This window comes from Haliotis rufescens, unplaced genomic scaffold (genome assembly GCF_023055435.1).
Source record: "Haliotis rufescens isolate VD_foot unplaced genomic scaffold, xgHalRufe1.0.p SCAF_56, whole genome shotgun sequence".
Classification (NCBI taxonomy): Eukaryota; Metazoa; Mollusca; class Gastropoda; order Lepetellida; family Haliotidae; genus Haliotis; species Haliotis rufescens.
This window is the reverse complement of record NW_025964290.1, coordinates 761068-787195: the sequence shown is the minus strand read 5'-3', so window position 1 is coordinate 787195 and position 26128 is coordinate 761068. Positions and strand designations below refer to the sequence as shown.

Genomic DNA, 26128 nt, shown 5'->3' with positions numbered 1-26128 from the left:
CCACTCAGATATTGAGATAAGTTTCAGAGTGTTTACGGAATCTGTGAGGAGAATGACTCTTATATGATAGGGTTTTATAGTGCCAAGCTGCAAATAGAAGAGGAAGCCACTCTTGGGGATGTCGGCTTGAGGATCTTTATGCTAATAGGGATACATCTTCATAGTAAGACAACAACTACTAAGAATAATCAGGCGCGAAAGAGTGTGTTTTCTGGCAAAGACTCAAACCTTCTCTCAAGGATGTATCAGGCCACAAGTATGGCTGTATTCAGTTGCACATGTGTAGCAATAAGGAGAATAGAGTTTGCGCTTAAGAGATAACCCACTGAGCGACTGAGTTGTAAACCAAATGTATCAAGATGGCCGCACCAACCAACTGTCTGAACAAAACGTTCCACACCCAACAGCGAGTCAGTCTTTGGCAAGTTAAGCTGTTACATGTAAACCCTACAGGGTGATGTGTAATGTTGTCCTTTTTGTTTCCTTCAGGGTAATGTGTAATATTGTCCTTTTTGTTCCCTTCAGGGTGATGTGTAATATTGTCCTTCTTGTTCCCTTCAAGGTGGTGTGTAATATTGTCCTTCTTGTTCCCTTCAAGGTGGTGTGTAATTTTGTGCGTCGTGTTCCCTTCAAGGTGGTGTGTAATATTGTCCTTCTTGTTCCCTTCAAGGTGGTGTGTAATATTGTCCTTCTTGTTCCCAACACGGGTGTATGTGATATTGTCCACTTTAGGCGTGTTTTACGTGAAGAGTTTTAGGTTAAATTGGTAAAGGGAAGTAATATTTCATGTCGACTCAGCAATTTGTAACACCAATATATGACGAGAGAGATTGAGTTGTGTTTTACGCCGCTTTTAACAGTTTTCAAGTTATATCGCGGCGTGTCAGCTTAATGTGGGAGGAAAGTCCCAAGTGATGCAGGTTTCAGACGTTTACCACTTCGGTGAAACCCAAGAGCACGGGTATTGACAAACCTAGAAACATAATCGGGGCGAACCGGGATTCGAACCCACAATCATAGGTTTCTGGCGTGCCCAACGGACGCCTTTGTGGTGAATTGTGGCGCCTTAGATGACTGGGCTGGGTTGTTTAACCCTGTGGTTGGACGACATCCTGGCGTTACTCAGAACAGAGCAGAGGTGTCAGATCAATGTCCGCCATTAGTACCAGGTACCGCCCTGGTAGAATAGGTCTTCAGCAACCCATGATTGCCGTAAAAGGCGACAATGCTTGTTGTAAGAGGCGACTAACGGAATCGGAAGGTCAGGCTCGCTGACTTGGACGATGCATGTCATCCATCCCAAGTGCGGCATTAAACAACAAACAAACCAAACAAACAAAACCTTCTCTCCCCAATACTGACAACAAGCCGAGAGATGTCATTGTTTATTAACGTCACAGAAAATACCACTTCTTCCTCCTCGGGCCAGGATGCGAGCACGTGCAGCCAACCGGGATGTGTTCGTTGTCCCAGTGGAAGTCAAACACTCCGTTCCGACATATCTGCTTTATAACGGGGATACTGTGGTAGACCGGGCGACACAGGTAGTTGTTTCCGAGACAGTACGCGCATGTGCAGTTGGCGTAGATGATGTTGTGAGGGTACCTGGGCAATACAGCAATGTCAAGGTCAAGTAATCACAACGTAATTGACTGACTCTTATCAAGGGATACTGCGTTAAAATACATATATAGCCACTACCCAGCATACTATTTTAAAGGCCGTATCACTAACTAACGAGGCCTAATCCCGAAATCACTATTTTACAGGTCGCAAAACTCAGCACACAACTTTACAGGACTTAATGCCCAGCAAACAAGTCACGTGATCCAATCACCATTGCATTAATTTACAGGACCAAATACCAAAGCTATAGTAAAGGTCCAAATACTGAACATACTGTGTTACACATCTAAATACTTAGCGCACTATTTTACAGGTTTTCCTACCCGAACATACCATTTTGCAATTCCAAATACTCAGCATACTGTTTTACTGGTCCCACACAAGATTTTACAGGTCCAAATACTCAACACACTATTTTACAGGTCCAAATACTCAACACACTATTTTACAGGTCCGAATACTCAACACGCTATTCTACAGGTCCGAATACTCAACACGCTATTTTACTAGTCCAAATACTCAACACGCTATTTTACAGGTCCGAATACTCAACACGCTATTCTACAGGTCCGAATACTCAACACACTCTTTTTACTAGTCCAAATACTCAACACACTCTTTTTACTAGTCCAAATACTCAACACGATATTTTACTAGTCCAAATACTCAACACACTATTTTAAAGGTCCAAATACTGAACATACTGTTTTACAAATCTAAATACTTAGCGCACTATTTTACAGGTTTTCCTACCCGAACATACCATTTTGCAATTCCAAATACTCAGCATACTGTTTTACTGGTCCCACACAAAATTTTACAGGTCCAAATACTCAACACACTATTTTACAGGTCCACATACTCAACACGCTATTTTACAGGTCCAAATACTCAACACACTATTTTACAGGTCCGAATACTCAACACGCTATTCTACAGGTCCGAATACTCAACACGCTATTTTACTAGTCCAAATACTCAACACACTCTTTTTACTAGTCCAAATACTCAACACGCTATTTTACTAGTCCAAATACTCAACACACTATTTTAAAGGTCCAAATACTCAACAGACTGGATTATTACCAAACTTATAACTGCAATATTTCCGAGTGCGGCGTTTAACAACAAACAAACAAACAACACACTATTTTACACGCCCAAATACTGAACACACTATTTTACACGCCCAAATACTGAACACACTATTTTACGCGCCCAAATACTGAACACACTATTTTACAGGTTTCACAACCCGAACACACTTTTCTGCAGGCCCAAATACTGAACACACTAATTTACACGTCCAAATACCTAACGCACTATTTTACAGGCCAAGTCCTCAACACAGTCTTTTACATGCACAAATATTGAAAACATATTTTACAGGCCCCAATCCTTAAAACACTATTTTACATGAACAAATATTGAAAACATTATTTTATAGGCCCGAATCCTCAACACACTATTTTACATGCACAAATATTGAAAACATTATTTTACAGGCCCCAATCCTTAACACACTATTTTACATGCACAAATATTGAAAACATTATTTTACAGGCCCAAATCCTCAACACACTATTTTACATGCACAAATATTGAAAACATTATTTTACAGGCCCAAATCCTTAACGAGGATTTTACATGCACAGATACTTAACACTTTATTTACAGGCCCAAATCCTTAACACACTATTTTACATGCACATATACTTAACACTTTATTTACAGGCCCAAATCCTTAACACACTATTTTACATGCACAGATACTTAACACTTTATTTACAGGTCCAAATACTTAACACACAGGGAGAGAGAGAGAATGCTGGCGTGACACGGACAAGTGAGATCTAGATGAGGGAGGTAGCGTTGAATGAGTCTGAGCGAGCTCCATGGTTACCTGTTCTCGTCATGGTTCTCATAGTACTCCCAGGGGCACAGAGACTGAAGGTTGATCTCGTCACTCATGGGCGCAAGCTGGGGGCACATGGCGGGCACGGGGGAGAACAGGTGGCTGGAGATGCGCGAGCTCTGGGGGAAGGGCATCTGTGGGTGGATGGTGCTCTGTAGTCGGTCGATGATCTCGAGGGCCTGGGGTGTGTGGCGGCAGCTGTCGTGCCGGTCGCCCGTGCTGGGTACCAGGTGGGTGAGGCTGAGGAGAACGAGCGGGGTCCATAGCGCCACCTGGAGGAAAGATGACAAGATGCTGGTGCTAGGACCGTAGATGTATGTACCAGTCAGTATCTTCTGCGTGGCGGTCGACAAGACTATAGTGAAGGTGGGTCACATTGTATACTGAACAACACAAGTTCCTGTGACAATGAATAAGATTTAATGCAAAGTTATGTTTTCTACCAAATCTGAAATAATTTCGGTTTGCAACAGATAAAAGACTCCTGTAAGTGTTCAGATAGTTTAATTTGCCATACTGACTTCAGAAAATGCGTGATTTCATAACAAAAAACATGAACATGCCAAAATGTCAATTTACAAATCAATAGCGTGTGTGTCCACCTCTGGTTGCGATGCAAGCAACACATCTTCGTCTCATGGAATGGACCAGGCGTCGCACAAAGTCCTGTGGGATATCTGTCCATATCTGCTGGAGCATGTTTCGAAGTTCCTGGAGTGTCTGTGGAACACATGGTTGATGTCGAAGGCGCCGATCCATCTCACCCCACACGTGCTCGATGGGTGAGAGATCAGGGGAGCGAGCCGGCCAGTGGATGACATTCGCGTTGTTTTGTTGAAGAGAAACCTGAACAAGTCGAGCAATATGTGGCCGGGCGTAGTCATGTTGAAAGGTAATGTCTAGGCCATGACGACGCAAAAAAAACGGTAGAACAACAGGGCCGATGATCTCGTCGCGGTACCGCTGTCCATTGAGATCTCCCGCTACCACTATCAAACGGGTCCTCTGTTTTGCTATAATCCCACCCCATACCATAACGCTGCCGCCCCCGAACCGATCTTCTTCAATGACACAATGATTGACGTAACGTTCACCTCGACGTCGGTACACTCGAATCCGTCCATCGCTGAAGCTGATCTGAAAACGAGACTCGTCAGTGAATAGAACTTGTCCCCACCCATGGCCGTCCAGCGTAGACGCTGTCTGCACCATTGTTTCCTGTCAAAATGGGACGTCTGGCGGGTCTCTTGGCGACAATCCTTACACATCTGAGGCGACGACGTAAGGTTTGTGGATATATTCGTCGAAGGCCAGGGATGCTTCTTGCAGTCACTGTTGCTGGCTGGAATCGATTTAGTAGGTGTGTGTTGTTCGAATCCAGCTGTCTTGTCGATTATTGGTTACGCGTGGCCTGCCACTCCGAGGATGTTCTCCGACTGCATTCGTCTGTTGCCAACGTTGTCATAAACACCAAATGGTGTTTCTGTGGACGTTAAATTGTCTTGCAACATCACGTTGACTCGATCCTGCTTCAAGCATACCAATGGCTCGCAGACGCTCATTTTAGGACAGGCGTAGCATTTCGTAATGTTGAATAATTGCGTAATTTTGTTGTTTTTCTGAGTGGTTGTTGTCAGCACGATGCTAAACAATGCATATGGAATCCCGTTAACGCACATGTTTTTATACCCATTCTTGGGTAGTGAAATGCATGGGGCTTGCATAAAAGTCAACTTTTGCATGGAATGCATGCTTTTCTGTAGCAGTTGCGTTTTTGTGACTTGATTCCATACATGTAATATTGTAAGCACTATGTAGTGCTGCTTGATAACCTTTAGCTGGTGAATTGTTTTTACACTTCTTACCCCTCCCTGCTTGATTTTGTTCAGGATAACTCGATGTAAAGAGGGTGGGTGAATTCAAACAGTCGAGGCTTCATTAAACACGGGATGAACCAACGTTTCGCACATTAATTACTGATAAAAAAATGCACTTTATTATCAAACAAATATCCTGACTTTTTCAAACATACAGAGGTTAGGACCAAAACGAACATAAATTTTCGTGAACTTACGTGATTGAATGTCTAATGCGTTTCATGTAAGAAAATTATTTAAATCGTTAAATTTATAATAACTGATTTCAATAATCATATCTCCGATATCTAATATTTACCTGACATGAAATTCATGTTATTTTATCAGGAAACAACAGCGAGTTGGTACATTATGAACCATTGCAGTAAATTTATTATGCTACTACACGTTCCCATCACCCCCATCCCACCCCACCCTACCCCACCTTTCAAATCCTGCCAGCGAGTCAGTAGAGCGGTGTCGGGGTGGTCTGTACCACCAACAACAACAGTAACATGACCGTCAGTTCTCCGCGCGGAAGACAATGAAAGTCTTGACCATGACGTCTTGCCTCCACGGAAGCGTGGCGCTGATTGTTATCAGCCACAATGGGGGCGTGATGAATGCAGAGGTTCTCAGGTTGATCATCAACTCTCACATTATGAGCCTCAGCTTCTTCTCATTGTTGTTTCCAGGGGTCATGTGACCTGCAGTGCTTGTTTCGTACCTCGTTATAACGCGGCGACTGTCTTTTGTTCTGCAGGTATTTGGTGACATGGTTTATTCATCGTCTGTGTGACGTGATCTGTGTAGTGTGATCTGTGATGTGATCTGTGTAGTGTGATCTGTGATGTAATCTGTGTAGTGTCATCTGTGATATGATCTGTGTAGTGTGATCTGTGTAGTGTGATCTGTGATGTGATCTGTGTAGTGTGATCTGTGATGTAATCTGTGTAATGTGATCTGTGATGTAATCTATGTAGTGTGATCTGTGATGTGACCTGTGTAGTGTGATCTGTGTAATCGGTGTAGTGTTATCTGTGTAGTGTTATCTGTGATGTGATCTGTGATGTAGTCTGTGTAGTGTGATCTGTGTAGTGTTATCTGTGATGTGATCTATGATGTAATCTGTGATGTGATCTGTGTAGTGTGATCTGTGTAATCTGTGTAGTGTGATCTGTGATGTAATCTGTGATGTGATCTGTGTAGTGTGATCTGTGATGTGATCTGTGTTGTGTGATATGTCATATGATCTGTGTAGTGTGATCTGTGATGTAATCTGTGATGTGATCTGTGTAGTGTGATCAGTGATGTGATCTGTGTTGTGTGATCTGTCATATGATCTGTGTAGTGTCATCTGTGATATGATCTGTGTAGTGTTATCTGTTATGTAATCTGTGTAGTGTGATCTGTCTAATCTGTGTAATGTGATCTGTGTAATGTAATCTGTGTAGTGTGATCTGTGTAATCTGTTTAATGTGATCTGTGTAATGTAATCTGTGTAGTGTGATCTGTGTAATCTGTGTAATGTGATCTGTATAATGTGATCTGTGTAATCTGTGTAGTGTGATCTGTGATGTGATCTGTGAAATGTGATCTGTGTAGTGTGATCTGTGATGTGATCTGTGTAGTGTGATCTGTGTAGTGTGATCTGTGTAATATGTGTAGTGTGATCTGTGTAGTGTGATCTGTGTAGTGTAATCTGTGTAATTTGTGTAGTGTGATCTGTGTAGTGTGATCTGTGTAGTGTGAACTGTGTAGTGTGATCTGTGTAGTATGATCTGTCTAATCTGTGTAGTGTGATCTGTGTAGTGTGATCTGTGTAGTGTGATCTGTGTAATCTGTGTAGTGTCATCTGTGATATGATCTGTGTAGTGTTATCTGTCTAATCTGTGTAATGTGATCTGTGTAATGTAATCTGTGTAGTGTGATCTGTGTAATCTGTGTAATGTGATCTGTGTAATGTAATCTGTGTAGTGTGATCTGTGTAATCTGTGTAATGTGATCTGTATAATGTGATCTGTGTAATCTGTGTAGTGTGATCTGTGATGTGATCTGTGAAATGTGATCTGTGTAGTGTGATCTGTGATGTGATCTGTGTAGTGTGATCTGTGTAGTGTGATCTGTGTAATATGTGTAGTGTGATCTGTGTAGTGTGATCTGTGTAGTGTCATCTGTGTAATTTGTGTAGTGTGATCTGTGTAGTGTGATCTGTGTAGTGTGATCTGTGTAGTGTGATCTGTGTAGTATGATCTGTGTAATCTGTGTAGTGTGATCTGTGTAGTGTGATCTGTGTAGTGTGATCTGTGTAATCTGTGTAGTGTAATCTGTGTAGTGTGATCTGTGTAATGTGATCTGTGTAATCTGTGTAGTGTGATCTGTGTAGTGTGATCTGTGTAATCTGTGTAGTGTAATCTGTGTAGTGTGATCTGTGTAATGTGATCTGTGTAATCTGTGTAGTGTAATCTGTGTAGTGTGATCTGTGTAGTGTGATCTGTGTAGTGTGATCTGTGTAGTGTGATCTGTGTAATCTGTGTAGTGTAATCTGTGTAGTGTAATCTGTGTAGTGTGATCTGTGTAATCTGTGTAGTGTAATCTGTGTAGTGTGATCTGTGTAGTGTGATCTGTGTAGTGTGATCTGTGTAGTGTGATCTGTGTAATGTGATCTGTGATGTGATCTGTGTAGTGTAATCTGTGTAGTGTGATCTGTGTAATCTGTGTAGTGTAATCTGTGTAGTGTGATCTGTGTAATGTGATCTGTGTAATCTGTGTAGTGTAATCTTTGTAGTGTGATCTGTGTAGTGTGATCTGTGTAGTGTGATCTGTGTAATCTGTGTAGTGTAATCTGTGTAGTGTAATCTGTGTAGTGTGATCTGTGTAATCTGTGTAGTGTGATCTGTGTAGTGTGATCTGTGTAGTGTGATCTGTGTAGTGTGATCTGTGTAATGTGATCTGTGATGTGATCTGTGTAGTGTGATCTGTGTAATCTGTGTAGTGTGATCTGTGATGTAATCTGTGTGATGTGATCTGTGATGTGATCTGTGTAGTGTGATCTGTGATGTGATCTGTGTAATGTAATCTGTGTAGTGTGATCTCTGATGTAATCTGTGTAATGTGATCTGTGATGTGATCTGTATAGTGTAATCTTTGATGTGGTCTGTGATGTGATCTGTGTAGTGTGATCTGTGTAATCTGTGTAGTGTGATCTGTGATGTGATCTGTGATGTGATCTGTGATGTAATCTGTGTAATGTGATCTGTGATGTGATCTGTGTAGTGTGATCTGTGTAATCTGTGAAGAGTGATCTGTGATGTGATCTGTCATGTAATCTGTGTAATGTGATCTGTGATGTGATCTGTGTAGTGTGATCTGTGTAATCTGTGTAATGTGATCTGTGATGTGATCTGTGTAGTGTGATCTGTGATGTGATCTGTGTCATGTGATCTGTGATGTGATCTGTGTAGTGTGATCTGTGTAGTGTGATCTGTGAAGTGATATGTGTAGTGTGATCTGGGTAGTGTGATCTGTGTAATCTGTGTAGTGTGATCTGTGTAGTGTGATATGTGTAGTGTAATCTGTGTAATCTGTGTAGTGTGATCTGTGTTGTGTGATCTGTGTAGTGTTAACTGTGTAGTGTGATCTGTGATGTGATCTGTGATGTAATCTGTGTAATGTGATCTGTGTAGTGTGATCTGTGTAATCTGTGAAGTGTGATCTGTGATGTGATCTGTCATGTAATCTGTGTAATGTGATCTGTGATGTGATCTGTGTAGTGTGATCTGTGTAATCTGTGTAATGTCATCTGTGATGTGATCTGTGTAGTGTGATCTGTGTAATCTATGTAATGTCATCTGTGATGTGATCTGTGTAGTGTGATCTGTGATGTGATCTGTGTGATGTGATCTGTGATGTGATTTGTGTAGTGTGATCTGTGTAGTGTGATCTGTGATGTGATCTGTGTAGTGTGATCTTTGTAATCTGTGTAATGTGATCAGTGATGTGATCTGTGATGTAATCTGTGTAATGTGATCTGTGATGTGATCTGTGTAGTGTGATCTGTGTAATCTGTGTAGTGTGATCTGTGATGTGATCTGTGATGTTATCTGTGTAGTGTGATCTGTGTAATCTGTGTAGTGTGATCTGTGTAATGTGATCTGTGATGTAATCTGTGTAATGTGATCTGTGATGTGATCTGTGATGTAATTTGTGTAATGTGATCTGTGATGTGATCTGTGTAGTGTGATCAGTGTAATCTGTGTAGTGTAATCTGTGTAGTGTGATCTGTGTAATGTGATCTGTGTAATCTGTGTAGTGTAATCTGTGTAGTGTGATCTGTGTAGTGTGATCTGTGTAGTGTGATCTGTGTAATCTGTGTAGTGTAATCTGTGTAGTGTAATCTGTGTAGTGTGATCTGTGTAATCTGTGTAGTGTAATCTGTGTAGTGTGATCTGTGTAGTGTGATCTGTGTAGTGTGATCTGTGTAGTGTGATCTGTGTAATGTGATCTGTGATGTGATCTGTGTAGTGTGATCTGTGTAATCTGTGTAGTGTGATCTGTGATGTAATCTGTGTGATGTGATCTGTGATGTGATCTGTGTAGTGTGATCTGTGATGTGATCTGTGTAATGTAATCTGTGTAGTGTGATCTGTGATGTAATCTGTGTAATGTGATCTGTGATGTGATCTGTATAGTGTAATCTTTGATGTGGTCTGTGATGTGATCTGTGTAGTGTGATCTGTGTAATCTGTGTAGTGTGATCTGTGATGTGATCTGTGATGTGATCTGTGATGTAATCTGTGTAATGTGATCTGTGATATGATCTGTGTAGTGTGATCTGTTTAATCTGTGAAGTGTGATCTGTGATGTGATCTGTCATGTAATCTGTGTAATGTGATCTGTGATGTGATCTGTGTAGTGTGATCTGTGTAATCTGTGTAATGTGATCTGTGATGTGATCTGTGTAGTGTGATCTGTGATGTGATCTGTGTGATGTGATCTGTGATGTGATCTGTGTAGTGTGATCTGTGTAGTGTGATCTGTGAAGTGATATGTGTAGTGTGATCTGGGTAGTGTGATCTGTGTAATCTGTGTAGTGTGATCTGATTAGTGTGATATGTGTAGTGTAATCTGTGTAATCTGTGTAGTGTGATCTGTGTTGTGTGATCTGTGTAGTGTTAACTGTGTAGTGTGATCTGTGATGTGATCTGTGATGTAATCTGTGTAATGTGATCTGTGTAGTGTGATCTGTGTAATCTGTGAAGTGTGATCTGTGATGTGATCTGTCATGTAATCTGTGTAATGTGATCTGTGATGTGATCTGTGTAGTGTGATCTGTGTAATCTGTGTAATGTCATCTGTGATGTGATCTGTGTAGTGTGATCTGTGTAATCTGTGTAATGTCATCTGTGATGTGATCTGTGTAGTGTGATCTGTGATGTGATCTGTGTGATGTGATCTGTGATGTGATCTGTGTAGTGTGATCTGTGTAGTGTGATCTGTGATGTGATCTGTGTAGTGTGATCTTTGTAATCTGTGTAATGTGATCAGTGATGTGATCTGTGATGTAATCTGTGTAATGTGATCTGTGATGTGATCTGTGTAGTGTGATCTGTGTAATCTGTGTAGTGTGATCTGTGATGTGATCTGTGATGTGATCTGTGATGTTATCTGTGTAGTGTGATCTGTGTAATCTGTGTAGTGTGATCTGTGTAATGTGATCTGTGATGTAATCTGTGTAATGTGATCTGTGATGTGATCTGTGATGTAATTTGTGTAATGTGATCTGTGATGTGATCTGTGTAGTGTGATCAGTGTAATCTGTGTAGTGTGATCTGTGATGTGATCTGTGATGTAATATCTGTAATGTGATCTGTGATGTGATCTGTGTAGTGTGATCTCTGTAATCTGTGTAGTGTGATCTGTGTTGTGATCTGTCATGTAATGTGTGTAATGTGCTCTGTGATGTGATCTGTGTAGTGTGATCTGTGTAATCTGTCTAGTGTGATCTGTGTTTTGATCTGTGATGTAATCTGTGTAATGTGATCTGTGATGTGATCTGTGTAGTGTAATCTTTGATATGGTCTGTGTAGTGTGATCTCTGTAGTGTGATCTGTGTAATCTGTGTAGTGTGATCTGTGATGTGATCTGTGATGTGATCTATGATGTAATCTGTGTAATGTGATCTGTGATGTGATCTGTGTAGTGTGATCTGTGTAATCTGTGAAGTGTGATCTGTGATGTGATCTGTCATGTAATCTGTGTAATGTGATCTGTGATGTGATCTGTGTAGTGTGATCTGTGTAATCTGTGTAATGTGATCTGTGATGTGATCTGTGTAGTGTGATCTGTGATGTGTTCTGTGTGATGTGATCTGTGATGTGATCTGTGTAGTGTGATCTGTGTAGTGTGATCTGTGAAGTGATATGTGTAGTGTGATCTGGGTAGTGTGATCTGTGTAATCTGTGTAGTGTGATCTGTGTAGTGTGATCTATGTAGTGTAATCTGTGTAATCTGTGTAGTGTGATCTGTGTAGTGTGATCTGTGTAGTGTTAACTGTGTAGTGTGATCTGTGATGTGATCTGTGATGTAATCTGTGTAATGTGATCTGTGTAGTGTGATCTGTGTAATCTGTGAAGTGTGATCTGTGATGTGATCTGTCATGTAATCTGTGTAATGTGATCTGTGATGTGATCTGTGTAGTGTGATCTGTGTAATCTGTGTAATGTCATCTGTGATGTGATCTGTGTAGTCTGATCTGTGTAATCTGTGTAATGTCATCTGTGATGTGATCTGTGTAGTGTGATCTGTGATGTGATCTGTGTGATGTGATCTGTGATGTGATCTGTGTAGTGTGATCTGTGTAGTGTGATCTGTGATGTGATCTGTGTAGTGTGATCTGTGTAGTGTGATCTTTGTAATCTGTGTAATGTGATCAGTGATGTCATCTGTGATGTAATCTGTGTAATGTGATCTGTGATGTGATCTGTGTAGTGTGATCTGTGTAATCTGTGTAGTGTGATCTGTGATGTGATCTGTGATGTGATCTGTGATGTTATCTGTGTAGTGTGATCTGTGTAATCTGTGTAGTGTGATCTGTGTAATGTGATCTGTGATGTAATCTGTGTAATGTGATCTGTGATGTGATCTGTGATGTAATTTGTGTAATGTGATCTGTGATGTGATCTGTGTAGTGTGATCAGTGTAATCTGTGTAGTGTGATCTGTGATGTGATCTGTGATGTAATATCTGTAATGTTATCTGTGATGTGATCTGTGTAGTGTGATCTGTGTAATCTGTGTAGTGTGATCTGTGTTGTGATCTGTCATGTAATGTGTGTAATGTGATCTGTGATGTGATCTGTGTAGTGTGATCTGTGTAATCTGTCTAGTGTGATCTGTGTTTTGATCTGCGATGTAATCTGTGTAATGTGATCTGTGATGTGATCTTTGTAGTGTGATCTGTGTAATCTGTCTAGTGTGATCTGCGATGTGATCTCTGATGTGATCTGTGTAGTTTGATCTGTGTAATCTGTGTAATGTGATCTGTGATGTGATCTGAGTAGTGTGATCTGTGTAATCTGTGTAGTGTGATCTGTGATGTGATCTGTGTAGTGTGATCTGTGTAATCTGTGTAATGTGATCTGTGATGTGATCTGTGTAGTGTGATCTGTATAGTGTGATCTGGGTAATGTGTGTAGTGTGATCTGTGTAGTTTGATCTGTGATATGATCTATGTAGTGTGATCTGTGTAGTGTGATCTGTGATATGATCTGTGTAATGTGATCTGTGTAATCTGTGTAGTGTTATCTGTGATGTGATATGTGTAATGTGATCTGTGTAATCAGTGTAGTGTGATCTGTGTAGTGTGATCTGTGGTGTGATCTATGTAGTGTGATCTGTTTAGTGTGATCTGTGTAGTGTGATATGTGTAGTGTGATCTGTGTAGTGTGATCTGTGTAATGTGATCTGTGTAATGTGATCTGTGTAATCTGTGTAGTGTGATCTGTGTAGTGTGATCTGTGCTGTGATCTGTGAAGTGTGATCTTTGTAATGTCATCTGTGTAGTGTGATCTGTGTAGTGTAATCTGTGGAATGTGATCTGTGATGTAATCTGTGTAATGTGTTCTGTGATGTAATCTGCGTAGCGTGATCTGTGTAGTGTGATCTGTGATATGATATGTGTAATGTGATCTGTGTAATCTGTGTAGTGTTATTTCTGATGTGATCTGTGAAGTGTGACCTGTCATATGATCTGTAATATGATCTGTGTAGTGTGATCTGTGTAATCTTTGTAGTGTGATCTGTGATGTGATCTGTGTAGTGTGATCTGTGTAATCTGTGTAGTGTGATCTTTGATGTGATCTGTGATGTAATCTGTGTAATGAGATCTGTGATGTGATCTGTGTAGTGTGATCTGTGTAATCTGTGTAGTGTGATCTGCGATGTGATCTGTGATGTGATCTGTGTAGTTTGATCTGTGTAATCTGTATAATGTCATCTGTGATGTGATCTGTGTAGTGCGATCTGTGTAATCTGTGTAGTGTGATCTGTGATGTGATCTGTGTAGTGTGATCTGTGTAATCTGTGTGACGTGATCTGTGATGTGATCTGTGTAGTGTGGTCTGTATAGTGTGATCTGTGTAATGTTTGTAGTGTGATCTGTGTAGTGTGATCTGTGATATGATCTGTGTAATGTGATCTGTGTAATCTGTGTAGTGTTATCTGTGATGTCATCTGTGTAGTGTGATCTGTGTAATCTGTGTATTGTGTTCTGTGTAGTGTGATCTGTGTAGTGTGATCTGTGTAGTGTGATATGTGAAGTGTGATCTGTGTAGTGTGATCTGTGTAGTGTGATCTGTGTAGTGTGATCTGTGCTATGATCTCTGTAGTGTGATCTGTATAGTGTGATCTGGGTAATGTGTGTAGTGTGATCTGTGTAGTGTGATCTGTGATATGATCTCTGTAATGTGATCTGTGTAATCTGTGTAGTGTTATCTGTGATGTGATCTGTGTAATGTGATCTGTGTAATCTGTGTATCGTGATCTGTGTAGTGTGATCTGTGGTGTGATCTATGTAGTGTGATCTGTTTAGTGTGATGTGTGTAGTGTGATATGTGTAGTGTGATCTGTGTAGTGTGATCTGTGTAATGTGATCTGTGTAATGTGATCTGTGTAATCTGTGTAGTGTGATCAGTGCTGTGATCTGTGAAGTGTGATCTTTGTAGTGTCATCTGTGTAGTGTGATCTGTGTAGTGTAATCTGTGGAATGTGATCTGTGATGTAATCTGTGTAATGTGTTCTGTGATGTAATCTGCGTAGTGTGATCTGTATAGTGTGATCTGTGATATGATATGTGTAATGTGATCTGTGTAATCTGTGTAGTGTTATTTCTGATGTGATCTGTGAAGTGTGACCTGTCATATGATCTGTAATATGATCTGTGTAGTGTGATCTGTGTAATCTTTGTAGTGTGATCTGTGATGTGATCTGTGTAGTGTGATCTGTGTAATCTGTGTAGTGTGATCTGTGATGTGATCTGTGATGTAATCTGTGTAATGAGATCTGTGATGTGATCTGTGTAGTGTGATCTGTGTAATCTGTGTAGTGTGATCTGCGATGTGATCTGTGATGTGATCTGTGTAGTTTGATCAGTGTGATCTGTGTAATGTGATCTGTGATGTGATCTGTGTAGTGTGATCTGTGTAATCTGTGTAGTGTGATCTGTGATGTGATCTGTGTAGTGTGATCTGTGTAATCTGTGTGACGTGATCTGTGATGTGATCTGTGTAGTGTGATCTGTATAGTGTGATCTGTGTAATGTTTGTAGTGTGATCTGTGTAGTGTGATCTGTGATATGATTTGTGTAATGTGATCTGTGTAGTGTGATATGTGTAGTGTGATCTGTGTAGTGTGATCTGTGTAATGTGATCTGTGTAATCTGTGTAGTGTGATCTGTGTAGTGTGATCTGTGCTGTGATCTGTGTAGTGTGATCTGTGTAGTGTGATCTGTGTAGTGTGATCTGTGAAGTGATATGTGTAGTGTGATCTGGGTAGTGTGATCTGTGTAATCTGTGTAGTGTGATCTGTGTAGTGTGATCTATGTAGTGTAATCTGTGTAATCTGTGTAGTGTGATCTGTGTAGTGTGATCTGTGTAGTGTTAACTGTGTAGTGTGATCTGTGATGTGATCTGTGATGTAATCTGTGTAATGTGATCTGTGTAGTGTCATCTGTGTAATCTGTGAAGTGTGATCTGTGATGTGATCTGTCATGTAATCTGTGTAATGTGATCTGTGATGTGATCTGTGTAGTGTGATCTGTGTAATCTGTGTAATGTCATCTGTGATGTGATCTGTGTAGTGTGATCTGTGTAATCTGTGTAATGTCATCTGTGATGTGATCTGTGTAGTGTGATCTGTGATGTGATCTGTGTGATGTGATCTGTGATGTGATCTGTGTAGTGTGATCTGTGTAGTGTGATCTGTGATGTGATCTGTGTAGTGTAATCTGTGTAGTGTGATCTTTGTAATCTGTGTAATGTGATCAGTGATGTCATCTGTGATGTAATCTGTGTAATGTGATCTGTGATGTGATCTGTGTAGTGTGATCTGTGTCATCTGTGTAATGTAATCTGTGATGTGATGTGTGTCGTATAATCTGTGTAATGTGATCTGTGATGTAATCTGTGTAGTGTGATCTGTGTAGTGTGATCTGTGATGTGATCTGTGATGTGATCTGTGATGTTATCTGTGTAGTGTGATCTGTGTAATCTGTGTAGTGTGATCTGTGTAATGTGATCTGTGATGTAATCTGTGTAATGTGATCTGTGATGTGATCTGTGGTGTAATTTGTGTAATGTGATCTGTGATGTGATCTGTGTAGTGTGATCAGTGTAATCTGTGTAGTGTGATCTGTGATGTGATCTGTGATGTAATATCTGTAATGTTATCTGTGATGTGATCTGTGTAGTGTGATCTGTGTAATCTGTGTAGTGTGATCTGTGTTGTGATCTGTCATGTAATGTGTGTAATGTGATCTGTGATGTGATCTGTGTAGTGTGATCTGTGTAATCTGTCTAGTATGATCTGTGTTTTGATCTGTGATGTAATCTGTGTAATGTGATCTGTGATGTGATCTTTGTAGTGTGATCTGTGTAATCTGTCTAGTGTGATCTGCGATGTGATCTCTGATGTGATCTGTGTAGTTTGATCTGTGTAATCTGTGTAATGTGATCTGTGATGTAATCTGAGTAGTGTGATCTGTGTAATCTGTGTAGTGTGATCTGTGATGTGATCTGTGTAGTGTGATCTGTGTAATCTGTGTAATGTGATCTGTGATGTGATCTGTGTAGTGTGATCTGTATAGTGTGATCTGGGTAATGTGTGTAGTGTGATCTGTGTAGTTTGATCTGTGATATGATCTATGTAGTGTGATCTGTGTAGTGTGATCTGTGATATGATCTGTGTAATGTGATCTGTGTAATCTGTGTAGTGTTATCTGTGATGTGATCTGTGTAATGTGATCTGTGTAATCTGTGTATCGTGATCTGTGTAGTGTGATCTGTGGTGTGATCTATGTAGTGTGATCTGTTTAGTGTGATCTGTGTAGTGTGATATGTGTAGTGTGATCTGTGTAGTGTGATCTGTGTAATGTGATCTGTGTAATGTGATCTGTGTAATCTGTGTAGTGTGATCTGTGTAGTGTGATCTGTGCTGTGATCTGTAAAGTGTGATCTTTGTAATGTCATCTGTGTAGTGTGATCTGTGTAGTGTAATCTGTGTAATGTGATCTGTGATGTAATCTGTGTAATGTGTTGTGTGATGTAATCTGCGTAGTGTGATCTGTGTAGTGTGGTCTGTGATATGATATGTGTTATGTGATCTGTGTAATCTGTGTAGTGTTATTTCTGATGTGATCTGTGAAGTGTGACCTGTCATATGATCTGTAATATGATCTGTGTAGTGTGATCTGTGTAATCTTTGTAGTGTGATCTGTGATGTGATCTGTGATGTGATCTGTGTAGTGTGATCTGTGTAATCTGTGTAGTGTGATCTTTGATGTGATCTGTGATGTAATCTGTGTAATGAGATCTGTGATGTGATCTGTGTAGTGTGATCTGCGATGTGATCTGTGATGTGATCTGTGTAGTTTGATCTGTGTAATCTGTATAATGTGATCTGTGATCTGATCTGTGTAGTGTGATCTGTGTAATCTGTGTAGTGTGATCTGTGATGTGATCTGTGTAGTGTGATCTGTGTAATCTGTGTGACGTGATCTGTGATGTGATCTGTGTAGTGTGATCTGTATAGTGTGATCTGTGTAATGTTTGTAGTGTGATCTGTGTAGTGTGATCTGTGATATGATCTGTGTAATGTGATCTGTGTAATCTGTGTAGTGTTATCTGTGATGTCATCTGTGTAGTGTGATCTGTGTAATCTGTGTATCGTGTTCTGTGTAGTGTGATCTGTGTAGTGTGATCTGTGTAGTGTGATATGTGAAGTGTGATCTGTGTAGTGTGATCTGTGTAATGTGATCTGTGTAATATGATCTGTGTAATCTGTGTAGTGTGATCTGTGCTGTGATCTCTGGTGTGATCTGTATAGTGTGATCTGGGTAATGTGTGTAGTGTGATCTGTGTAGTGTGATCTGTGATATGATCTCTGTAATGTGATCTGTGTAATCTGTGTAGTGTTATCTGTGATGTGATCTGTGTAATGTGATCTGTGTAATCTGTGTATCGTGATCTGTGTAGTGTGATCTGTGGTGTGATCTATGTAGTGTGATCTGTTTAGTGTGATCTGTGTAGTGTGATATGTGTAGTGTGATCTGTGTAGTGTGATCTGTGTAATGTGATCTGTGTAATGTGATCTGTGTAATCTGTGTAGTGTGATCAGTGCTGTGATCTGTGAAGTGTGATCTTTGTAGTGTCATCTGTGTAGTGTGATCTGTGTAGTGTAATCTGTGGAATGTGATCTGTGATGTAATCTGTGTAATGTGTTCTGTGATGTAATCTGCGTAGTGTGATCTGTGTAGTGTGATCTGTGATATGATATGTGTTATGTGATCTGTGTAATCTGTGTAGTGTTATTTCTGATGTGATCTGTGAAGTGTGACCTGTCATATGATCTGTAATATGATCTGTGTAGTGTGATCTGTGTAATCTTTGTAGTGTGATCTGTGATGTGATCTGTGTAGTGTGATCTGTGTAATCTGTGTAGTGTGATCTGTGATGTGATCTGTGATGTAATCTGTGTAATGAGATCTGTGATGTGATCTGTGTAGTGTGATCTGTGTAATCTGTGTAGTGTGATCTGCGATGTGATCTGTGATGTGATCTGTGTAGTTTGATCTGTGTAATCTGTGTAATGTGATCTGTGATGTGATCTGTGTAGTTTGATCTGTGTAATCTGTGTAGTGTGATCTGTGATGTGATCTGTGTAGTGTGATCTGTGTAATCTGTGTGACGTGATCTGTGATGTGATCTGTGTAGTGTGATCTGTATAGTGTGATCTGTGTAATGTTTGTAGTGTGATCTGTGTAGTGTGATCTGTGATATGATTTGTGTAATGTGATCTGTGTAATCTCTTAAGTGTTATCTGTGATGTCATCTGTGTAGTGTGATCTGTGTAATCTGTGTATCGTGTTCTGTGTAGTGTGATCTGTGTAATGTGATCTGTGTAGTGTGATCTGTGTAGTGTGATATGTGTAGTGTGATCCGTGTAGTGTGATCTGTGTAATGTGATCTGTGTAATGTGATCTGTGTAATCTGTGTAGTGTGATCTGTGTAGTGAGATCTGTGCTGTGATCTGTGTAGTGTGATCTGTGTAGTGTGATATGTGTAGTGTGATCTGTGTAATGTGATCTGTGTAATGTGATCTGTGTAATCTGTGTAGTGTGATCTGTGTAGTGTGATCAGTGCTGTGATCTGTGTAGTGTGATCTGTGTAGTGTAATCTGTGTAGTGTAATCTGTGTTATGTGATCTGTGATGTAATCTGTGTAATGTGTTCTGTGATGTAATCTGCGTAGTGTGATCTGTGATGTAATCTGTGTAGTGTGATCTGTGTAATGTGATCTGTGTAATCTGTGTAGTGTGATCTGTGATGTAATCTGTGTAGTGTGATCTGTGTAATCTGTGTAGTGTGATCTGTGATGTAATCTGTGTAGTGTGATCTGTGTAATCTGTGTAGTGTGATCTGTGATGTAATCTGTGTAGTGTGATCTGTGTAATCTGTGTAGTGTGATCTGTGATGTAATCTGTGTAGTGTGATCTGTGTAATCTGTGTAGTGTGATCTGTGTAGTGTGATCTGTGTAGTGTGATCTGTGTAATCTGTGTAGTGTGATCTGTGATGTAATCTGTGTATTGTGATCTGTGTAGTGTAATCTGTGTAGTGTGATCTGTGTAGTGTGATCTGTGTAATCTGTGTAGTGTGATCTGTGATGTAATCTGTGTAGTGTGATCTGTGTAATCTGTGTAGTGTGATCTGTGTAGTGTGATCTGTGTAATCTGTGTAGTGTGATCTGTGATGTAATCTGTGTAGTTTGATCTGTGTAATCTGTGTAGTGTGATCTGTGATGTAATCTGTGTATTGTGATCTGTGTAGTGTAATCTGTGTAGTATGATCTGTGTAGTGTGATCTGTGTAATCTGTGTAGTGTTATTTCTGATGTGATCTGTGAAGTGTGACCTGTGATATGATCTGTAATATGATCTGTGTAGTGTGATCTGTGTAATCTTTGTAGTGTGATCTGTGATGTGATCTGTGTAGTGTGATCTGTGTCATCTGTGTAATGTAATCTGTGATGTGATCTGTGTCGTATAATCTGTGTAATGTGATCTGTGATGTAATCTGTGTAGTGTGATCTGTGTAGTTTGATCTCTGATATGATCTGTGTAGTGTGATCTGTGTAGTGTTATCTGTGATGTGATCTGTGTAGTGTGATCTGTGTAATCTGTGTAGTGTGATCTGTGATGTAATCTGTGTAGTGTGATCTGTGTAGTTTGATCTCTGATATGATCTGTGTAGTGTGATCTGTGTAGTGTTATCTGTGATGTGATCTGTGTAGTGTCATCTGTGTAGTGTGGTCTGTTATTTTGATCTGTGTAGTGTCATGTAATCTATGTAGTGTGATCTGTGATATGATCTGTGTAGTGTGATCTGTGATGTGATCTGTGTAGTGTCATCTGTGATGTCATCTGTGATGTAATCTATGTAGTGTGATCTGTGATGTGATCTCTGTAGTGTGATCTGTGATATGATCTGTGTAGTGTGATCTGTAATATGATCTATGTAGTGTGATCTGTGATATGAGCTGTGTAGTATGATCTGTGATGTGATCAGCGTAGTGTGATCTGTGATGTGATCTGTGTAGTGTTATCTGTGATGTGATCTGTGTAGTGTCATCTGTGTAGTGTGGTTTGTTATTTGATCTATGTAGTGTGATCTGTGTAGTATCGTCTGTGATGTTATCTATGTAGTGTGATCTGTGATATAATCTGTGTAGTGTGATCTGTGTAACATGTGTATTGTGATCTGTGTAGTGTCATCTGTGTTATCTTCATAGTGTGATGTAATCTGTGTAGTATCATCTGTGATGTGATCTGTGTAATGTGATCTGTGTAATCTGTGTAGTGTCATCTGTGATGTGATCAGTGTAGTGTGATCTGTGTAATCTGTGTAGTGTGATCTTTGTAGTGTGATCTGTGAAATGTAATCTTTGTAGTGTGATCTGTGTAGTGTTATCTGTGTTATGTGATCTATGTAGTGTGATCTGTGTAATGTGATCTGTGATGTGATCTGTGTAGTGTGATCTGTGTAGTGTTATCTGTGATGTGATCTGTGATGTGATCTGTGTAGTGTGATCTGTGTAGTGTGGTCTGTTATTTCATCTGTGTAATCTGTGTAGTGTTATCTGTGTTCTGTGATCTGTGTAATTTGATCTGTGTAGTGTGGTCTGTGATGTGATCCGCGCAGTGTGATCTGTGGTGTGATCTGTGTAGTGTGATCTGTGTAGTGTGATCTGTGATTTGATCTGTGTAGTGTGATCTGTGTTGTGATCTGTGGAGTGTTATCTGTGTAATCTGTGTTGTGTGATCTGTGTAATTTGATCTGTGTAGTGTGGTCTGTGATGTGATCTGCGCAGTGTGATCTGTGGTGTGATCTTTGAAGTGTGATTTGTGAAATGTGATCTGTGTACTGTGATGTGTGATGTGATCTGTGATGTGATCTGTGTAGTGTGATCTGTGTAGTGTTATCTGTGATGTGATCTGTGTAGTGTTATCTGTGTAGTGTTTTCTGTGTAGTGTTATCTGTGTAGTGTTATCTGTGATGTGATCTGTGTAGTGTGATCTGTGACGTGATCTATGTAGTGTGATCTGTGTCATGTGACCTGTGTAGTGTCATCTGTGATGTGATCTGTGTAATGTGATCTATGTAGTGTGATCTGTGTACTTTGACCTGTCTGATGTGATCTGTGATGTTATCTGTGATGTGATCTGTGTGATTTGATCCTTGTGATGTGATCTGTGTGATGTGATCTGTGTGATGTGATCTGTGTAATGTGATCTCTGATGTGATCTGTGTGATGTGATCTGTGTGATGTGATCTGTGTTATGTGAACTGTGTGATCTGTTTATGTATGATCTGTGATGTGATCTGTGCAATGTGATCTTGTTATGTGATCTCTGTGATGTGATCTGTCTGATGTGATCTGTAATGTGATCTGTGATGTGATCTGTGTGATGTGATCTGTGTGATGTGATCTGTGTGATGTGATCTGTGTTATGTGAACTGTGTGATCTATTTAGAATGATCTGTGACGTGATCTGTGCAATGTGATCTTGTTATGTGATCTCTGTGATGTGACCTGCGTAGTTAGTTCTGTGTAATGTGATCTGTGTGATATTATCTATGAGATGTGATCTGTGTGATGCTATCTGTGTAATGTGATCTGTGTGATGTGATCTGTGTGATGTGATCTGTGTAATGTTTCCTGTTCTGTCTAGAGAGGACAGTATAACGGCCATGTCATATCGGTTAAGCCTCAGTTAACATCTTCATGCAGTGCTACACTCATATTGGTAAATAATACTGTGAATAGGTTTCTGAGACGTGAGCAGCAAATCATTATATCAACATATCATAATACCCGCATATTATAATACAAATATATCATGAGACCCGCATATCATAAAACCAACATATCATAATACCAACATATCTTTATACCAGCATATCATAAAACCAACATATGAAAATATCAACAAATCATATTCGCAAACATATCATAATGTCCAACATATCATAATACCTGCATATCGTAATATCAACTTATGCCACGTCACACTTGGGGCCAGCAATGATTCTAAACGATTTTTGAAGACTGAAATAAATCTTTTGAAGTAAAAAGTTGCTTCAGTTTGGCCTTCATTCTGATACTCGAGATCAGTGTCGCGGGTTCCTTTGTTTGTGAAAAGATTCCAGCAGATTGTCCATGATTTGGTTTTGTTCGATCTAGTTTAACGTCTTAAACAAATCCGACGCGAAAACTAGTGCAAGGAGTCCTGGGGCTCAAACGTGTAGAAGGAGAAAACGACAGGGCCCGCTTGCACAAAGCGACCTTAGCGCTAAAATGATCGTAACTCCCATACTTTGACATAGGCTTACGATAGTCTTAGCGCTGAAATGATCGTAACTCCCATACTTTGACATAGGCTTACGATAGTCTTAGCGCTAAGTGAGCCCTGGACGGACGAACAGATGACGGACAACGAGCCTTGAGTGTGTGAGTGAGTGATTTGGGTTTAACGCCGCTTTTCACAATGTTTCAGTTATATCGCGGCGTGTCAGCTTAATGTAGGAGGAAAACCCGAAGTGATGCAGGTCTCAGACGTTTACCACTTCGGTGAAACCCACGAGCCCGGGTATGGTGCTGACAAACATAGAAACATAATCGGGGCGAACCGGGATTCGAACCCACAATCACAGGTTTCTGGCGTGCCCAACGGACGCAACTCTGCACAGCGAATCGCGGCGCCTTAGACGACTGGGCCACCCTTGTCCCCGACAACGAGCCGTAACGAGATTAGGTTCTGGCGACCTGAATAAAGGTTTGCTCGAACCTATGACGATAAGAAAGGGTGAATGGGGTTTGATAAATTGAAATGTTGACATGTTGATAAATACTGCCAATTCTGCTGCAATGGATCCACAGTTGGTTCAGTGCATACCGACTGGCAATAGTTGCCAGAGCATACCGGTAGTGGCGGGCACGTGCACTGCACGTTCATCTCAACATGATTTCAGAAACACACAGCCCTTCTCTTTTTCTGTTCAGAACTGGGTCATTGGTTCTAAAGAGGAGCCAAACACATTTTCTGATCTAAAAGCGACAAAGTCCTTTCCGCCAGCATAATGATCTATGCTAAAGGTAGAGTCGATTGTACGATTGTGATCACATTATGAGTATGTTGTTTTTATGAATCATTATCAAATGGTTTGGTTTTACGATATTTTACAATATTCCAGCAACATCACGGCGGGGGACAGCAGAAACGTACCATTTACAGTGATTTGTCACGTTGTTTCCATTGAAGAGGTGGACAATAGTTGGAGTGGGGAAGACAGTTTGAGGTGTGACCCCAATGCGCGTTACACGATATCAAGCTGGGTCCGTCTTAACGAGAGGTGTGTTAAGTAAGGATAAGGTGTAACGTCTTTATTACAAATAGAGAAAACGTTGTTTATCCATATAACTTATCCTTACTTAGCACTCCAACTTCTAAATGTTAAGAGACTTGTTCGTAGACATTTAACTCATCTATCGTGCTGTAGAGCAACATCTCCATTTCTTGATACTTATCATTAGATTTCACATACTGAAATGGTAGTTTGATTGTTTTTGAGTTTATATCACCTGAAACTTACTCGTCCTATGAAGATTACTCAGAATCACTGGAGACAATATTTAAAACTAAACAATAAATGACTTCAATCAAACCTTGCACATCGCCGTCTTGCTGTTGTCGACTGGTTGCCGTCCTCTTCACAAAACTGGTTTTATCTTGGAGGTCACATACACGACGCTAATCCCATTTTGTTTAGAAACAGTTTTATCAAAACTCAACTTCTCTGAAGGGAAGAACAGTGCACTGGAGGTCAGCTGATGAAGATGAGAGTGGTGCGTGGAGTCGGTTCCTGGGTTCTAGCAACGTCATGAGCCTCCCGTCCACTGCTCCCTGATGGACACCCGGTGCTTGACAAATGAACGACGGCAATGTACTGGGTGTGTATATAGCACGGCGCTGTGTGGGAGGATCCCCCGCTCTTATCCGTGAGAGGGAGACACATGAGGTCCGTAATTACTAAAGGAAACAATGCGAGATGATGGAGGATATCTACAGGGCATTGCTTCGGCGGTTTCCATTTGCGTAAGTAAGATGTTAGCACAAGGTGTTGTGAAGGTGACCAGAGGTCCATCATTAGATCATGACTATTTATTAATAATGCTGAGTCAACTTACAAGAAATGGTTAGGCAGAGGCATTAAAACTTCCCACCTGTGTTGCAAATCGAACATAATTTTAAAAGTTTTTCTTTATTTATAAGAAGCAGAATTTCTGCGCTTTTGCACAGTAGACGTAATTAAGATTACAGTAAACTACGGTTATAACGAACTCAAATGGACCACTAATTTTAGTTCGTAATAACACAAGTTCGTTATAAGCATATATACAGCATATATGCAACAACTGGCAGGGACTAAATAATAAGTTCGTTACATCGGTCAGTTCGTTATAAGCGTGCTCGTTATAACCGTAGTTTACTGTAAATACATCGTGTGCAGTGCTGTGTGACGTCAGACACAATGTGTGTGTGGGGGTGCTACCGGTAGGGCAGGACATGCAAACACCTGGTGTCATCACTGACTTTCGCTGGTCCGTTCACCTATTTTTCAACGTTGACGTTATAGATATATTAGAAACTATATTAGATCAGATAAGTGTTACTGGGTACATAATTGAATTGTAAGCATTAACATCTGACTGTCATTAGCATCATACACACATTGGATTAAAAAACATCATTACTCCATACGAACATTAGATCAAACACATAGTTACATCATACACATAAGATCAAACGGAGGGGCGGTCGGGTAGCGTAGTGGTGAAAGCGTTCGCTCGTTACGCCGAAGACCCGGGTTCGATTCCCGACATGGGTACAATGTGTAAAGCCAAATTCTGGTGTCCCCCGCCGTGATATTGCTGGAATATTGCTAAAAGCGGCGCAATAACCCTACCATACTCACTCACTCACTCACTAGATCAAACAGACAATTAGATAACACGCAAATTCGAATCACTAACATAGTCACATTTGATTGTTTGTTTCTTGTTTAACGCCGCACTCAGTAATATGTTAGCTATATGACGGAGGTCTGTGAATTATCGAGTCTGGACCAGACAATCCAATGATTGACTTCAGGAGCAACGATCCACGCAATTGGCATACGATGACATGCATCAACTAAGTCAGCGAGCCAAAGCCCCCGATCCCGTTAGTCGCCTCCTACGACAGGCACTGTCGGCTTTATGGCACTTTAGTTACGTCATACACATATTAGATCATAGACATGATTAGATCATAGACATTATTAGATCATGGACATGATTAGATCATAGACATGATGAGATCATAGACACAATTAGATCAAACGCACGTTGGATTCAAACACA

At 40.4% G+C, this 26128-nt stretch overlaps 1 protein-coding gene across 1 annotated transcript; it reads right to left on the bottom strand.

Moving 5' to 3' along the window:
• Positions 1 to 1394: 1394 nt before the first annotated feature.
• On the bottom strand, positions 1395 to 24668 carry LOC124115959 (interleukin-17C-like). Its single transcript, XM_046477143.2, has 3 exons — positions 24392 to 24668; positions 3530 to 3813; positions 1395 to 1605 (listed from the first exon to the last, which is right to left on the bottom strand). Exons 1-3 carry the CDS (start codon positions 24398 to 24400, stop codon positions 1395 to 1397), a joined length of 504 nt encoding a protein of 167 aa, XP_046333099.1. The 5' UTR covers positions 24401 to 24668.
• Between the last annotated feature and the right edge of the window lie 1460 nt (positions 24669 to 26128).